At 20.1% G+C, this 20,747-nt stretch overlaps 1 protein-coding gene across 1 annotated transcript; it reads left to right on the top strand.

The window, feature by feature from the left end:
- Positions 1-196: 196 nt before the first annotated feature.
- LOC105361407 (glucosylceramidase-like) lies at positions 197-11,970 on the top strand. Its single transcript, XM_011498580.1, has 8 exons — positions 197-231; positions 5,966-6,042; positions 6,776-7,097; positions 9,669-9,933; positions 10,533-10,965; positions 11,272-11,351; positions 11,497-11,774; positions 11,857-11,970. Exons 2-8 carry the CDS (start codon positions 5,997-5,999, stop codon positions 11,960-11,962), a joined length of 1,530 nt encoding a protein of 509 aa, XP_011496882.1. The 5' UTR covers positions 197-231; positions 5,966-5,996; the 3' UTR covers positions 11,963-11,970.
- Positions 11,971-20,747: the final 8,777 nt, after the last annotated feature.

Below are 20,747 nucleotides of genomic sequence, written 5' to 3'. Positions count from 1 at the left end.
TTTATTTTAAAAAAGGAATAACAAGTTTCTTAAGGATTGATAAAATAAATTTGGTGCCTCGTTGAGTTTAGTGTATGTATTCTTATGCAAAGGATTTTTCTAAAGTACATTATTTACACATCATTTTCAACTAATTATTTATTTTCTAGAAAGAAAATGAATTTATATGCTAAATATGAAAATACAGAGAGCCGTGGGCAACTTCACTCTCGCATGTACAGTATTTAGAAGGTTAAGTCTGTTAAATATATATATGCAAAGCAAAATTTAACGTATTTAATGAAAACGGTGTTCTTTATCAAATAATTTTTATAATTTACAAATTTTTTATATACTAATTTAATATATATTATGAAGTGAAAGGTTTTTTAAATATTAAGTAAAATTGTAGCTTTTATGATTTAAATAACTTTGTATGGTATCCTTTATATTTACACCTTCCGTGCCTATTTCTTAATTCAATAATCAATCGTGTAATTGTGTATTAGAAATGAAATGCAATATGGAACAAGAAACAGAGTTTTCTGGGCTTAAGATATTTTAAGCAATCATTAATAAAATTTATAAGTTAAAGGATTAAATAATACAAATTTTAATATTATCGTTGCTACTGAGTATATTTATTATTTGTCATATATACAAATGGAATTAATAAAATGTGTAGCTACTGGACGCTCCTTTTCATATAATACTATTTGCGTTAAATATGAATAATTTCAATGACTTAATATTATTACGAATATATATTAATTGCATTAAAATATTTGTAAAACATTTTTAATATGTATTTCCTTGAATGATCATTATTTATAAACAAATTAACAAGAAAACTTGAAAATGTTTATATCAATTTCCAAAAATGATATTTTTATATAATTCTTTTGATTTTTTACATATACTAATACAATACTATTAATTAATAATAATTATTAAATATTTATCAGTAAATTTTTATTAAATTTTTATTATTATTAAGTATTAAAAATATATATTATAAATTAAAACATCATATGATTAATGAAAATTTAAAAGTGATTATTCAATTTAAATTTAAATACTGTATACATGTATTGTAATTAATTTTTTTAATTGATTTGATTAAATATTCTGTAATATTTTTAATCAGCAATTTCAATCGCGTAATTTTTAAATATTATTCTTCACTAAACTCATAATATATCTATTACTTAAACTAGTTTTTACTTAAATATTTTTTTTAATATTTTAGTTTTAAATTAAATTTTTTAATTAAAAATAACTATATTTAAATATTTCATGATATAATATATAAAATTTATATAATAAATGAAAATAATACAAAATTGTAAAATAAAATCTTATAAATATTTCTTAATTTGGATAAATAATTTATAAACAATAACAAATATAAATAATAAGTAATAGTATTGTATAGATAGTTTTAGAAGTTACTTACATTCAATAATTGAATGCAATAATTATTAAATTAAAAAATTATATTATATACAAATAACTATTTCTTTTTAGAAAATGTACTTTTTAATGTTTCTAGACCAATATTCTTTTAAATAAAAATTTTCAAAATGTCGATATTTAAGAATTAGATATTAAAAAATTATTAAACGTTTTATTATTCCAAAAGATTATATATCTTTGATTCCATTTTTATATCAGTTATTATATAAGGCAATGTTTTCAGTAATTATGTGTAATAATCAAATATGATGAGTCAGTTAGTTTAAATTTTAAACAATTAAGAAACTTTATAAACGTTAGTATAAATAAATATTATCAAAAAATTACTAAATGAACTTTTTCTATATAAAATTTAAAAAATATTTTTAAAAAAATTAAAAAAAAATGTTTTAAATTTCACTAAAGATATATTTCTATTGTTGAGTAAACATGTATGAAATTTAATAAACAATTTTACTGCTTTATAATTATATAAATTACAATCATGTAATATATAAGATTAGTCATTTTAATTCAATATTTAACAGCTATCGAGCTCATAAATTGATTGATATCTAATTGAATTATAAATAAGATTAAGTGGAAGATAGGTGAACTAGATAAAAAATATTTTGAATTTTAAAATAAACTCACTTATTAAGCTAATTTAGCTAGATGATAAACATTTAATACATGTGGACGTTATATATAGCAAAAGTAAACAAAGAAAAAATTTTATTTATTGTTAATGGATTCCGCTCATTTAAATAATTAAATAATATCTAAATCAAAAGTATATCCGTTAATATTAATAATTAAATAATATTATAAAACTTTTATTTTGAAAATTTTCATGAAAATAATAATGATTCAATCATACACGTATTTAGAATTTACAATGAAAAATGTAATTTTTATTAAAAACATGATAATTAAAAATCTAAAGCTAAATGTTTTATTTATGTTTGTGATATAACTATACCTATAGTATTACTTTTTTTTAAAATAATTTATAACTGTTCCTAAGGTTTCATTTATTCTTGGAATATGTAATTGTATTAAAAATACTTTTATTATAAAACAAATTAGTATTTATTTTGATGATAACAAGAAATTGTATTAATAAACAATTTTTTTTTTAAAGTGATTCTGTTATATAATCTCTAGTTAAAGTTAGTATTTTACAGAATCAGTATAAATATAAAGTATAGTATAAATTTGAAAAATTTAAGGTTGAAATACATATAAATGTATATATGTACCAATAAAATGCGCTACTTAAACAAAACACAGAATGATCTATTCCAGACACAACAAATTGTTACCCTATATAGTTGTTCTAAAATATCCATTTCCTCACAGCGAATTTTTTTTTTTCAGATCGTATTTTCAGATATATTATGTAGATCATAGACAATTTTACGTATACATCACGATGTATCCACGGATATCGAAATTAAGTGTTATTGCAATAAAATATTTAAAACAATTATTAATATATTGCATTATTAATAATAGTGTCTTTATTGTTATATTTATACTGAATATATTTAGCCATTATTTAAAGTTGGACAATTTCGTGTTATATGTTAATTCTCTTAAACATGAAAATATTTAGGTTGAATAACTAATAATAACAAATACTACTTGACCATTAAGACAGTGTTAGTGCTATTATTTATGTAATAAGAGTAATATAATTGATCTTTTTTAATATTTAATCTCGACAAAAGCGATATATAGGTTATATGTTATATAAGTTATAATAAGTTAGTATGAATAAAGTAATATGCAAAATATAAAAAAATAAAAAATATACACATTTTTTGTACTATAAAATTTTTACCAATGACAGAAATTATTTGCATTCTATGTTTAACACGTAAATGAATATTTCAAAATATTAAATATGTTAATTTAATTTAAATATCATATATATAAATATTATACCAACTAAATTTTTAAAATGTGAAGAATATATATGATATATATAGTATGATAAATATGATATATAGTAAGCATGATATACAGATGTGTAATTATTTAATGCTATTATATTTTATAATATGCTAATTTATTTAGTATTAAATAACAGCAGTTAAATCGTAAGTGCAAAATGGTAATTTATACTATTTGTATTCTTATAATATTAGTTGTTATTCGGTCGCGTATGATATTTAAAATATTAGTTAAAAAAAATTAAAAACGTAATTTTCCTTTAAGAAAGAAATGAGCAAAGCATAATTTTAATAGTACGTTTTTAAGTACAATCAATGCCTAAAACACTCTGTATAATAAAATTTAAATACTTGAAATAAAATAAATTACATTGAAATAAACTGTACGATAGTACATATTATAAATTTATTAATTATATAATTTCATTAGAATACATTTTTTAAATCAGAAAATTTAATTGAATGTATGAAATTATTATTCATAAAATTAAGAAAAATAAATATAAATTGATATTTTTTAAATATAATTTTTTCAAAAAACAATTAATATCAATAATTTATATTATTTATAAAAACGCTGTTCTATCATGTATGTCTTATCCTACAATTAATCTGATTACAATTAATTGATATTTTTTAAATCTTATTTTTTCAAAGAACAATTAATATCTATAATTTATATTATTTAAAAAAAAAAATGCTGTTCTATCATGTATTTCTTATCCTACAATTAATCTGATAAAAATAAGCTTACTGAAAACAAGAATTATTTGACTATGTATTTATTATGAATCTGTTAGATTAATAATATTTTGATTATTATATAATATTTTACTTAGATATTAATAATTATATTAATTAGATAACTGTTATTATAAAATTCATTCGATTTTTAATTTTTATTTATTAATAAAAGAGTGATTAATGTAAATATAATAAATAGTATAATAGTATAATAGTAATAAATATTAATTGAATATTAAATATTTTAGAATTGTATATTAATTAATTATTGAAATTAATACTACAACGTAGCAATCTAATAATTTTGAGTAATCTAGACATTTGAGATAAATCAATAATTTTTTTAGGCATTAAATCTTTTTACAATGAAAGATTCTTTATTATATTGTATATTGTTTTTTCTATTACTAATGATAATAAAATTAATAGAATTCGTTAATTTAGAATATTCTTTTCTGAATTAGAATCTTATGCAAAATTTGGAAATATTCAAAAATTAATTCGAAGAATAAATTATATGTATATTAATCAATAATTTTAATAAATTTTTATTTTCATATCAAATTTATTTAGATATCAAACAAATCTTTAATAGAAATTTATTTGCAGATGAAAAGTAATTTTCATTATTTTACTTAATCTCAAAATAAATCTTTTTTTAAAAATCACAATTTCAAAATTCATCTTATAAATAGATATAAAATTACACATAACTACTATAATTTAAGTTTTTTTATATTTTTGACGTTCAGTGCTCTTAACTTTTATATAATTTAGAATAATTATGCGATAAGGTGACTATTGATAAACTTCAAATATTACATGTTGCATAAGTTATTTAAAGTTTCAAATATTAAGGTAAAGTATATACAATATTTATAATTGTTTTGCATTATTTACGTTATTTTTAACTATTAAAATAATTTAAGCATTTAAGAAAAGTAATTTGTAATTATAAAATTATAAAATAAGAAATTTAATTCAAACGTTGTTACTTTTATTCTAGTATATATTAATTATTTGTGCGAAATAAAAATAAAATGATGTTAAATAATTATTTTTGCAATTATTTAAAGAATCTTGATTTTATAATTCTAAACTATTACGTTACATACACAACTCATAGTTATTAACCACAGTTATCTATAATATAATTTTCGAAAATTAAATTCCTATTCAACTTTAACTGACAAATTAAAATGTTATTTTATTATATTTTTTAATTAAATTTTCTTCATTTACATAGTAATTTTTGTCATTTGAATTTTCGAAAGTAATTTTATATTATAATATACAATAACGATATTTTAATGGTTATATTTGTATTAGATTATCGTTTAATATAATTCTACTTTCGTTGTTATCATAAAATCAGTGAATAATTGCTGGTATTATTGACATTTATTATATTAACACTGATACGGATTGTCCATGACTAAATGATACATTTATCATAAATCAATAATTAATCTACACTAAGATCGTGAGATGCTACCTTTTCTAGTTAAAGCGATGGAATTTTTTTATAAAGCAGGTGGGGGCGGCGACGTATGCACATGACGATTTTTGCTGTAGTAAGTTACTAAATATCGTTAACTTATACATAAACTTTATAATATTAGTTGAATGGTTTATTGAAAGAAGTTAGTACAAACGTGATATTAAGATAATCGTTATTATTTCATAATAGTTGTTACTATACATATAGATATCAAATTTTAAAACAATAAAATTACAGTTTAAATTAATTTTATTTAAATAAATTTTTAAATTCTGTTAAATATCTTAATTTCAGAATTTTTAACCTTAATGTATGTTTTGTGTTTCAGAATTATCAAAACTATCTCGATCACTCTCATAATGTTAATACTTCTTTTATCAATGATTGCTAAATTTATGATTACAGGTATAAATATATTTATTTAGAATCTGTATAAATTTTCAATTTTGTATTAAAATTCAAACATTTTTTTAGATATTGCAGTTTAATAATAATACGTAATACATATTTTTAGTATCTATTACACTTTAATTCATCTCTTTTACTTTTTTAGACAAAAAATAGTTCAATATATATTCGATATATATTTTAATTAGGATATACATTAGTAATATTAATAAAAATATTTAAATGTTAAAATTTATTTTATATTTAATTATTAAGAATATTTTTCTTAGTTAAATTTGATTTATTGATATGAATAAATTGATATGAAATTGAATAACATATCTCAAATTCCTATATTAAACTAAGTTTTAAAGTAATTTATATTAAGTTTATTTTAATTAAATATTATAAGTATCAAAATTTTATATATTTATTTAAATAATTTAATAAAATAACCCTTCAAGTAATATATAGTATAGATTTATTCGTTCATTTTTTGTTTAATTAAATTTTTCATTAAATTTATATTCATTTAATAAATACAGAAATATTTTATTATATTTTATATATTTATATAATACATATTATAAAAATAACAAATTTGTGTAAAAAAAGTATTATTTAAAAGCTTTTTGATATAAATAAATAAATCTAAATTAGATAAAATTATATTTTACAATTAATATTTTTAAAAGTTAATATTTATGTACTTGCAAGTTTTTAATGGTAGCTATTTATAAATAATTTATAGTTGTCGCTCAAGACTGTAATCCAGTAGATTTTGGAAGAGGTAGTATAGTATGCGAATGTAATTCTACTTATTGTGATTATTATGTTGATCCACAACCACTAAGTCCAGGAGAATTTATATGGTATGTTACAAGTAAAAGTGGAAAGAGATTGAGTCAATCAAATGGAAAGATTTCCAAAGAATTTATAGAAGGATCTTCTACAGTGCATATTGATTCAGATAATGAATACCAAACTATAGAAGGTTTTGGTGGAGCTTTCACTGATGCTGCAACTATGAATATAAAAAAGTTAAGCCAGGGATCTCAAGATAATTTATTAAGGTAAAAAAACTACATTTTCACTTTTATATATTAAATATGAATTATTTAAATTGTTATTATATATTTCATCTTTAAAAGTTTGTTAAAAATCTAATTTATACATTGTGTGAATTTATTAAGTTAAAAAAGTTTTTTAGTGTTTGGAAATTCAATATAAGCTTTAAAATTGTGTAACTATACAGTTTTATAGCAAAACATCATTTCCTACATTATAAAATACTTTAATAAAATATTTTAATATTAAATTATGAAATATAATAACTCATAAATAATATTACATATTTTTACATGTGTATTATACAAGAATAATTCTACTTTTTTCAAATAAATATAATTGTTTAAAAATTGGAAAAATTTCTGTGTTGACGTATGATAGATAACAGTCAAAATAATAGAACAATAAAAAGTCAGTTTTATTTAGCCAATTTTAAAAATAATACTTAAATAATATTTTTAAAATTTTAATGTTATAAAAATATTTATCTGAAAAATGGTTGTTCTTTTACAATTACTTTTCTATTTAGTAAATTTTATTGTATGATTGTATATTTTTAATCACATTAATATGAAATACTGAAAGACATTTTTTTTAAATGATAATGAGACAAATGCAAATGGTGTATGTCTAAAATCTAACTGCTATACAATCGCAAGTATTAAAGAGCTTATAGTTATAATATGCGTACTCTTCGCCATTAAGATCATTGTGCGATTGGAGAGTAGAGCTTTTAATAATCTTTTTGTTTAATATAGATTAAATAATAAATATAATATATATTAAATACATATATCATAGGTCATAAATAAGAAACATATTCAATTTATGTATAATACAGTAAGAGGTATATTTATTGTTCATTGTCTTTATTATTTCATATATTATATACAATAGCCCGTAAAATTTTTTTCATTTTCATTTATTAATCCTTCTATTATACAATAATTGTAAAAATCTATCGATCATTTCAAAATTTTTCAGCTATTTAGTACAGGTATAATACAAATACTACACATGGATAGTAATTTTCAATTTAAATAATTATAGGATAAAATGATCAATTCATGTATCAATCTCGGTTTATTCTTTATCTTGTAATTCAAATTTTACAATTTTATTCGATAGTTTTATCTACATACTAGTTTTACTATGTTTTGATCATAAGTTGATGTAACAGTTGTGCTAATTCTATTGTAGCTGAAAATATAGTAGTTGTTTAATGTACATTGATAGACGTACGTCTTGATTGTCGAATACACATCTTGATAGATTAAACCATCGTTTTAGACTATTCAGAGTTTTTATTTACAAATTTTTCAAGTAATTAAAATAAGGAATGTAATAGTTGCTATGCAAAATTGCATTTCTTAAGCAACCAATGTAAGATAATTTCAGAAGATTTCAGCTGAATAGGTTATTTGATAAATATTAGTACGATAATATAAGTACGTTTCTGCATTCATCTGTATTTACTATTAAAAGCATATCTTTTTAATATAATAACAAAAATCGATAAAAGGTATTGATGCAATAATTAAAAAGAAAGTTAGTGTTTACATAATTGTCAAATTTTTGTACTACGCCGTTGAAAGAAAAAACTTTGTGCTTTAACACGTCATTTATTTTCATATTTTTGTTTAGATAAGATATCAACTACGATAAATTAACATTTGTATAATATGGTCAAATACGTTATATTGCACGTTTATATTGCAAATTCATGTAAATACAATAATGAAAAATCAAATAAAACTCAAATAAAAAACAGTATACTCTAAAAAATGTCAAATGAAAATCGTCACTTATAACTACAATATTAAATCGATATTGCCTATCGATCGCTGAAATTATCTTCGCAACGAATAAATTTCAGGAAATGAATCTTATTAAATTCTCTGGATTAAATTTTATCAGTAGCAGACATATAAGCAGATTTATTGATCAGAAGAATTTGTGGACAATTAAAATTAATTAATGAATATGAATTTTATATATTAATAAAAAAATTAAAAACCTTTAGAAATTTTGACTTCAATAGCTTATAAAAAAGTTTAATTAATATTATATTGTATTATGTGAGAATTCTTGAAATTTTAATTTTTCTAGTAATATTTATCAATAACATAAGATATTAATGTTGAATTATTTATTATTAATAATCATCGAAATTTAACTTATATCATATAATAATTTTATTTTAATTTAGATGTATATTATTTCATAAATATTAACAGATTCCATTATTTAATAAACAATTAATAAATCTCAAGCAGGCAGAAATTGAAGCATAAAATAGAAACTTATATATGTAATGGAGTTTCTACTTGATTTTAGTTTTATAATTTAGAATTTTTGCATATATACATAATCAATTTTTTAAAATTAATAATTCATTAATTCATACTTTAAAATATTAGAAAATTTTATTAAATTCATAATATTTTATTCTTGAGATCTTTATAATAATTTTTTTTTTTAGAAATTTGAATTCTATATTTATTGATTTGATTTTAGAATATAATTTTCATTTTAGTGTATGCAATCTATTTCCAATATTAATATTTTTCATTCAGATCATATTTTGGTACAAATGGAAGTAAATATAATTTTGGACGTGTACCCATAGGAGGAAGTGACTTTTCTGTAAGAGCATATACATACGATAATATTTCTAATGATATAGACTTACAGCATTTCACACTTGCTCCGGAGGATCTTTTATATAAAATCCCAGTTATGAGCAAAGCTTTGGAATTAAATCCATCTTTACGCTTTGTTTCCGCTGCATGGACGGCACCTCCATGGATGAAGAATCGACATCAATATTATGGATATAGTAATTATTAAAATAATCTTATTTTGTCTATTTTGAAGTCAGAAAAAATATAAGAAAATAATTCGTTTATATTTTGTATCAAACGAATTTTAAATGTGCTTACGATATTTGATTTGTAGGATATTATATATTATAATATCTTAGGATACTCTTAGAATTATTTTTTATGAATAATGTTTTTATTAATAATTTTTATATAAACAAAAATAAAAAATATAAATTGAAAGAATAAATATTATTTTATTGAAATGAAAAATAATGTCAAATAAAAAAACATTATGAGTGAATTTTGAGTGAAAATAAAAGCAATTTATTCAAATTAATTTAAACATTGTAGATTTTACTTCTTTTTTAATATTTCATTATAATATATTATAAGTTCGAGTTTTATTATTTATTTTAGTAAAGGTATTTTTAAACTGTTAATAATTAATTTATATAACAAACAATAAAACAAGCTTACTTAAACTATGTTAAAATTTTTAATTTATTAATTTTTGTAATTAATATTTTTTAATTGATAAGTAATGTATTAAAAATAATCAATTAATCTTATATAATAGAACATAGTTACTAATGGTATATTTTAATTTATTTAGGCTATTTACTGGAAAAATATTATCAGACATTTGCAAATTATATTATTAGATTTTTAGAGCTTTATAAACAAAAAGGCCTTGATATTTGGGCAGTTTCAACTGGAAACGAACCTTTTACTTCATTAGTACCGACTGCTAAAGTTAGTTCAATGTTTTGGTCCGCACGCACTGTATCAAAATGGGTTGTTAAAAATTTGGGCCCTACATTACAAAAGTCTAGGAGTAATAGCACGTATATTTTGATGTTAGATGATCAAAGAATTCATCTACCCTGGTATTTGCTTGATGTAAAATTTTTTCATAAAGAAGCTTTAAACTATATAAAAGGAATCGCTGTTCACTGGTACACCGATAGCTTTAGTTTACCTAGTATACTTGATGTAACTCATCGTATTGCTCCAGATAAATTTATTTTAATGACTGAAGCTTGTGTAGGTATGTAGTTATGATTATTTGAGATATTAATTTTAGTGAAATCTAGTTAGGTAGAATTAATATCGAAATAAAAAAAACAAGTATTAAGTGCTTCTTTTCATTATTGAGCATTATGACATTATGACATTAAAAAATTTAAGAAATAATATTTTATAAAAACATTAAACATTGTAATAAAACTATACTTTTTACATCTTATACGATTTTATATTCAGAATAATGATTATTGGCAAATGTTGATTTTAATTATTAGTATATTTTTTGTTTTTGTAATATCGAGATTAATTATAATTCTATAATAATTAGGTGATCGGCCATGGGAACGTCCAAAGGTCAGTTTGGGATCATGGTCACGAGCTGAGCGATTAATACAAAAAATATTTGAAGTTTGTAACTTGAATATAAATAATATTATTTACAATAGTTCCTATTAGTAATACATATTGATAAAAAATTTTAAAAAGGCTTAAACGAACTTTTAAACAGAAGTGTAATTAATATTCGATACCATTTTTATTTAAATTATTTCAGAATATTAATCATTGGGTTGTTGGTTGGATCGATTGGAATATAGCTTTGGATGTTAATGGAGGACCAAATTGGGTAGAAAACTATGTTGATGCATCAATAATTGTTGTACCAGAAAAAGATATATTTTATAAGCAACCTTTGTATTATGTTATGACACATTTTAGCAAATTCGTACCACGTTCTTCTATTAAAATAGAAGCTAAGACAACAGACAGTAATATTTTAGTAACTGCTTTTAAATCGCCAGATAATCAAACAGTAGTTCTCTTATACAACAAGTAAGTTTATATTTATTCAAAGAAGTAAAATCATTAATATTGTTATATCATTTATCATTTAGCTATATCATTTATTTTTCAGAAGTAATAAACAGAGAAGCGTTTCAGTAGTTGATAAGAATGTCGGCAGTATAAATGTAGTATTACTAGAATATTCATTACATACAATATTATACAAAACTGTATAAACATTAAACTTTTTATACATTTATCTTAAATAAATAGTTTTAAATTTAGTAAATAAACATAGTTTGATTATTATTTATAATATTATTATATGTATAATTATGTATGATTATGTATAAATCAAAGATGTGGATTATAATGAAATATTTTAGATTTCATTGTGATCATTAATTATTATATATTATATTTATATAATTTATATAATAATAAGTATAAAATTCATTAAAAAAAAAAAGATTTAAAATATATTTATGATACAATTGATGATATAGGATAATAATACATTATCTTTCATAATATGTTAATTTAATCGGTTGAAAGTGATTTTTATAAATCAATTTGTAGTTCCAAAATGTTCGCTACCTGAAACATCAAGTAAGTTAAAATATTTTTTAAAGTTATGAATTAGACATTTTTGTAGTAAGGATGTAAATAAAACAAATGAATCAATCTTCAAAATAATTTATTAAAAACGTTGCATATTTCACATTCGAATCGATAATTAGCAATATACGTCTGTTCATATAATTGTCAATATTGTTATATAGTAACAATGCGTATTGTAAGCATCTATGGCAATAGATTATGGAATACATATATATTTGGCAGTCCATTTTCAAATTTTCGTACAACGAAAATTTATTTTAATATCATTTTTATTTTAAAACAGTGTTCTAGTAATATTTTAATAATATTTGTATTTATAGACCATAATAATCTTTTCACCTTATAAAAGTGAATTCAATACAGAAGACTTGGATTTTTTATACAAGATGATTATAAAATTTAATTATATAGTATTTCATTGCGTTGTTACGAAAAAGATTAGCTCAAATAAAAATTTGCATGTTTACTTCTAATGTTATTAAGAATATTTTATTAATAGTTAAAAAACTAGTATTAATTTTAATATTTTTATGCAATTTAAAATATTTAATTTGTATAAATTATATACTTTTAAAAATTATATCATTATTTTAATAATATTTGAGTAATTTTACTACAATTAAATTAAATGAAAGAATGTTTCATTAATGGTATTCAATGATCTAAAAAAATATTTTAATTTAATCTTTAACATTGATAGTTCCATGTTTTAGGTGATTATTTTAATTTTTATATAAACTTTAATTTTTTTATTTTCAATTTTATTAATAAATTATTTGTAATTAGTAGCAAAATCAAAATGCAATTACTTGAAAATTATTTATGTCAACATATGTCTTGTACTTTTGTCTCTTAATATATGTATTCAATTAAATTTGTATGTGCTTTCTTCTATTATATGTATATCAATGTTTTCATATATTCTGATCAACATACAGCGATGCTTTTATTTTCTCAATTGAGACCTGTTCGATCAATTAACTACGTATACATATTTTATTTTTGTAGATATAGTGAACGCTATATTTTACATTATAATCATAAATACGTACGTATATAAACATATACTTATATGAGTATTTTGTTGTTTGTGCGCGCGAATGTGTATGTAGATTATTGTCAGTAATCTCCTGACGATCTTAATACGATCCCTTGTATTTATATTTAATGGAGTCAATTTATATAAGCACGTATTTTTTTTATCAACCATTTTTTCTAATCATAGTTTATATCAAAATGGGATTGGTTTATTTGTTTTTGAAAGTCCTTAGTTTATAATAATAAACTAATTCTAAATGATTTAAAGTGAACTGATATATAAGTACGATAAACCTAATTAATTCATAATAATAATTTTATTCAATTTGGATAAAAAACCTGTATTACATTATGTGCATTTCTTTTAATTTTAAAATTGTATAAACCTTTCATTAAATAAATTATTCGAAACATTATTTAAATAATTAAGTACAATCAATTATACACGTTCTATGTTTCGTTTTCATGAATAATTATAATTATTATGTATTAGCATTAGAAAGGATTCATTGAGTTTTTAATTTAAAGCATTTGAGTTTTTTCAATAGTAATTTATCCTATAGAACTTTATTGTTCTATAAATGTGATTTATATTATTCCTTGATTTACTTAGTGAAATTCTTTTTTTATAGATAATCATTTTTAAAATATTTAAAATTTATAGAAAATAGTTATAATGATCTAAAATTTTATATAATTAAATAATAATTTTAATATATATATATATATATACATATATGTATGTATATAATTCAGCTTTTCGATTTTAATTTTTACTTTACTTTAAATCCACTTTAAATATATTTTTGCTTTATTAAGTCTGTCAGTCAGCGAGTTTCATACTCTTCTTAGCAAAAGATATAGATGATATAAATTGACTTAGATTTACGTATTCTACAATATTATTAGCAGTAAAAACAGATCAATAAAATTTTGTATTAAAGTATATATAAAATCAATATTATTATACAGCATTGATAAGAATTATTTTATAATTAAATGAAATATAAATTAATTTTATCTTATAAATAAATTTTTGTCATAATTCCAAAATTTAATTTTTCTTTTCTAGTATTGTATATTTTTCCATTTTGTTAAAGCTATTTCTTAATGTTACATAGTTTAATTTATTTGTTAAATGTATTATTATTATGAATATCAAATTAATGAAATTTATATATTTTATTGAATATGAAAAACACGTTAAATTATAAATCTATAGTATATAAATTTTAAATTTCAAATATCATGTGATCAAAAGTCGTTTTATAATTCATTATTCATTTACAACATTTCTAAGGTTATATCTTATTTTCGATTGGATTAAAATAAATTTCGAAATTTTTTAACCAATTTTTACGATTTTTATTTTTAGACTGATATAAGTTAAAAATGTATATCATTTTTATGTAATTCGAAACATATACTTGCGACGATATCTTTTGATTATCTATGGCATGTATAATAATAAGTTAATTAAATTTTGATAAGAAAATAATCTGGAAATTACAAAAAAGAACTAAAAAGCCATATAATATAAACAATCGTATATGTGCACAAATTTATATTTCATTTATACAAGGAAAAGTTGTTAAATTTACAAATTACTAATTTGCTAATTTGTTTAATATTAAAATTGTTTTTAATACACAATATAGCAGCCCCTGATGAAAATATAATAATTGATCTTAGCATGCTTTATTTTATTGATTTGCTTATGCAACTGACTTGTTAGTATGGCAATTTAATATTGAAAATTCAATAATACAAATTTCATTTAAAAAATTGCAATTATTATATTTTTTACACGTTTTAAATTAATTTATATAATAAATAAAAGAATTGAAATATATTTAAAATTAGTATTTTTGTAAATACAATAATGATTTATAATAATGTACATTTTTAAAGTTATGATATGATAGAAACGTAGTAATTAAAAATGATCACAATTTTCTTATTATATATATTTTTTAAATTGTTTAACAAATTAAAATTTTTAAATAATTATTAAAAAATTTTCACTTCAATGTTCTATTTAATTTCAATTTCTATTTTACATTTGAAATAATTGATTAATATGTATGAGTCTGAAATATTTTAATTCGGTGAATTTCCAATTGTAAAAAATAATTTAGATTCTAGTGTTATGACTGACACTCAATTAAGAATACACAAGTTAAATTTGTTGCGTAATACATGTTCAAAATTCGGTATTTAGGAAAAAAGACACTACGTACACGAAATTAAAGTGAGCGAAATGTGAATATATTCACCGAAACAGAGGAGGGTATAATTAGATGTAAAGAATACCTATCAACAAATTATAAAACAACAATAAGAAAATTATAGAGTTAACTATAGTAATTCATCTTTTTGTAGAAGAAAAGACAATTCACTAGTTGATTACAGTTTTATATTCAATTGACCAAATTTTAATTGTAATTATGAAATTTTCTGAAGAATACAGATTTATGAAAAGTGTCAAACACAAATCAGACAAGTAGTATAACTTAGAATTAAATAATCAGTTTATCGGTTAAAATATGTATAGTTTAACGATATAACTCCCTGGGAATTACTTGCTCACGTAAATTGGTACAATGTGTATGTATAATAAATTGATACAATAAACAAATAATAAGACGAATCCACTTTATAAAAAATAAAAATAAAAATATACGACGAAAGCAAGTCAAAAGAAAAAAAAATTATAAATGTATAGATACTGTTAAAGACTGGAAAATAAGTTTACAATATTGGCAAATATAATTCCACTACAAAATACATATATACAATCATTCAGTTATAATATAAAGAAGTAGTGATAAAAAGTAGAGAAAGAAATTATAATCTTAGGTAAATATACTAAAAATTCACAGTTAATTAAAAACAAGCAACATCTTGAATTGAAACCGAAAATACCTGAAAATGGTTCTTTGATTGGAAGAAATTATAATTCTGTACAAAATAATTGAAAAAAAATTGCTTCACAAAACATGCAGAATATTGGAAAAGTGTTATAAGTATCGAAAAATTTAAGTAATAAATAAATTATAAATAATGAAGACAAATATAGTATATATGAAACTCTTCAAAAAAATATAGACTTGGAAACTACATGGTATATATACAAATATATTCTTACTTGACGATAAAATAATGTTCAAAATTAAAAGAAAATAGAAAATAACTTTAAATTGTAATCTGGATTATTTGTATTAGAAAATTTATTGCAAGAGAAGTAATATTACAGGATTTGAAGTTACTACAATAAGAGACAGGTGAAATTATATAAAATGATATTTTCAGTTATAAAAAAGCAAAGCGCTAACAGTATATATTCAAAAAATTAAAAGAAATATTATATTTAACTTTAAATAAGTAAAATGCGCCAGTGACAATATATCAAAAGTATTAGTGAGTTAACCTAATAGATACACACTTACGAAATCATGCGTGAAGATATACGAACACAATAATCCAGACAAACAAAATAACAAAAAATTTTTTAACAATAATAAACATAAAGGGAAAAGTAATAACAGTAGTCGATATAATGAGTATTGACTAAGTATAGGAAACGATGTGTATTGGTAAAATATTGGAAAGTAGATACTACATAAGAAATACAAAGTTGGTGAAAGTAATTGACTCAAGAAAATTGTATATAATAATGATGAGTGTTAATTGTAGAATAATGAAAATTCGACAAAATAAAGGTCATTAATAATAGAAACTAAAAATAAGGTTAATAAAAACAGCAACAACATTAATACTAATTATGGACTAATTAAACACTCGTGCTATAACTTGTATACCGTGTGTTATATCGTGTGATAACGATATAAATTAAATTCGAATAAATACAAATTGAATTGATTCTAACGCCTTTAATCTAATGATATATCTCTTGAAATAAATAAGTCGTTTATACAATTAATAGATATATATTAAGTGTGTTCCAATTTCAATATTTTTCTTGCATCACATTTTGATAGAACATAGAAGTTCATATGCTTAGGTACTTAATTTTAATATTTCGATTAAAACTTTTTGGTCCCAAAAATTAAATCAGGCTTCAAAAGGCCAGTTAAGTGTATAATTAAATAATTCGTTATATAAATTTGAAGAATAAATTACTTTTTTACAAAATTCTTTAATAATATTTGAGTTCTTGTAAAATAATTTTATTTTTATGTTATTAATTATACATTATTAACGAGTATTATTCTCTTTCTTAATAATTTTAATTATTTGTTCTACGTCTTTTCTGATTGAATAGAATTTTTTTTCATATATTTTCTATATATATATATATATATATATATATATATGTATATATATCTCATTTTTACTATTTATGTTATTTGTGTAAACTTCAAGCTTCATAAATAATCTACTTTCGAAACAGAGAAGTGAAAACATTTATTAATAATATGGAATGGGATTTAATATTTAAAAAAAAATGAAAGTGTAATTACTGTAATGATTTAAGAAAGATAATTATATATAATTTTAATAAATGTATAAAATATTTAGTATTAAAGAAAATTTGATCGATTTTAAATTTATAAACTCTTTACTTAAGTATGGTCTATTAAGAAATAAAAGAAATAATTATTCATATAATTCCATAACGATTTTGTAAATATTATTAAATTTATTGAAATGAAGAAATATATTTGAAGTTCATATTACGTCTAAATAATATGTATGATTATTAAAAAAAAATTAGTTATAAACATTATCATTATTAATATTTCGATAATATAATTATAGTAGGAAACGATTACACAGTCTTTAATAATTAAGTAATTCTAATAGTTTTTTTTAATATTGGTAAATATATATTATTGAGTATATATTAAGACTATTTTTGGTTAGCTGTTCTTACCTGTTTTATTTATTAAATACATTTTTTAATTCACTGACACTTTGACAGATTATAAAGAGCACTTCTAAATACTCAGTTTTAATCTATAATTTATACACATTTTTCAAAATATTATATAAATATATGTAAATTTATACGTAATAATAATTATTAGGATTTTTATAATAATAATTACAAGATTTAGAATAATAATAATGATGATAACTGTAATAATAATCCTAATAATAATTCAACTTAATTAATATTTTTATATTGCTTTTGCCTATAGTTATAATCTTTACAGGTTAGATCATATTTGCTAATTAATTTTAATGGTGATATCAAGTTTAGTTTTATATAAAGTTTTTAATACAACGAGGGTTTACAGAATTATTGCTTTTTTTATTATACTAAATTGTAATTTTGTATAGTTTAGGTAAATGTGAGTGCTCTTATTATCTATTAGCAGGAATATTATAAAAATCATTTGCATTTCGTTTTGCATTATGTTTTATATTTTTAAATTATTGAACTTGAGTTATAATTTTTCATTTCAGAAACTATTCATTGTACTACACGCTTATAGAATAATAGTTTTTAAGCGATCTTATTTTTAAAGTTTCATATCTTATGCTAAAATTCGAGATAAAATCTTTTGTTCATAATTTTAATTATATCATTTATATCACTTTGAAATTTATGTTACTTAAACAGAAACATTAAATATTTTGTACTATTATAATCGGTAAAGAATAATAAATTTGGATATAAAAGTGTGATGTTAGCATGTTTACTGCTTTTATTGATTAAGAATTAAACGAAAAATGCCTTTAATTTAAAAACAATGCAGCATCGGAATTGATGAAATATACTATTTTTATTATTGTATGAAAATTGAATGGAAATTCTCTTTATTTTGAAAAATACTCAAAGTATGTAAAGTGTCACTATAACTTCGATAATGTAAAATAAAATAAAAATATAATTTAATACAACACATTTAATTATTTACAATATTAACAATACTCTCAAACTTGTATTCGAATCGTCGATAGTGTTATTTATCTTAGCTTTATTGAATGATTGAAAGATTGCAATAAATATATATGGTGTTTGGCATTTTTAATAAATATTTTGAATAATAATTATCTATAAAAATAAATTAATAAACAGCAATAAATTTTGTGTGTCAAATTTACATTCAATAATAGTCTATAGTATAACAAAATCGACGGATGCATCAGTAGACTAACAATTTTAGAGCACAGCTCTGTAAGAAAAACACTTGCATTATTTCAATAGCTTAATATTCATTAATTGTCAATTATTACTCGATCATTTATCACATTCATTCTGATTATCTATATTAATTGTATTTATTAATTATATTATTGGCCTACATATGTAGAGGAATGTTTTTTATTGTTCGCAATGTATTTGTGTAGATAAAAATGATCATGTGTTCGTATACAGTAATTTAAATAGAGTTTTTTTTAACTTAGTGTTCAATATCTGATACAAATAATTTTAAATATATATATTATATTTATATTAATGCATATAAATATAAATTTCGCACATAAATAAATGTATAAATAAATTAATAAATAAATAAACATGAACATATATATATATATATATATATATATTATTTGTATTTTCTTTTGTGTGTTAATGCGCGTGTGCGTGCGCGCTCACGTAGTTATGTTTACGCGAGCATGTGTAAAATTATAAAATTTCCGTTGTTTTGCTTGAAGGAGCATGTTTAACATTTGTAAATGATTCTGACGTTCAATAATGATAAATTAGTCAAATATGAATAACAAGATGAATCTTTTCTTAAAATTTTATGTACTTTATTGCGTTATTTTTAATTAAATGAGTTCTGTGCGTTTAGGTAATCATTGAGACATGTTGAATTAGTTGATAGCAAGATTGCCATAATTAGTGAGGCTTCAAAAATTTTATCCACATTCTGTAGATTACATCCTGAAATAATATTTTTTTATTTAAGAGGTATAATTCAAATGGTCAACTGTTGTAAAATATAATAACAATTTAAATTAAGATTATCAGAATAATATTTTCAGATCGTCAGGTAAATTATTTATTACTATAAACAGATAATTTAATTTATTAAATTAAAATAAATTGTGAGTCAAATCAATTTTATATAAAGTCATTGCAAACTGTCAATGTCCAAAATTTATTGTGCATCTTCATTTTATATGTACATATGAATAATTAAATAACTTACCATTCTGAATAGTATAATGTTATGAATTTGTAATTAGCAAATGTTATCTTTTATTGCCACTATCCGTTAAAACTACGAATTAGTTAAAAATAAATATTTTACGTTTTTTCTGTCAGGGTTATAATTTTTATTTATAATTTTTCAGCAATCGAGTACAATTCGATTATTTTGTTCTAATAACTTATTAAATAATGTATCTTATATTCAAATAAAATAATTTTACTCTATC

Source organism: Ceratosolen solmsi, unplaced genomic scaffold, assembly GCF_000503995.2.
Source record: "Ceratosolen solmsi marchali unplaced genomic scaffold, CerSol_1.0 scaffold30, whole genome shotgun sequence".
NCBI classification, from domain to species: Eukaryota; Metazoa; Arthropoda; class Insecta; order Hymenoptera; family Agaonidae; genus Ceratosolen; species Ceratosolen solmsi.
This window is presented reverse-complemented; position numbering and strand designations above follow the sequence as displayed.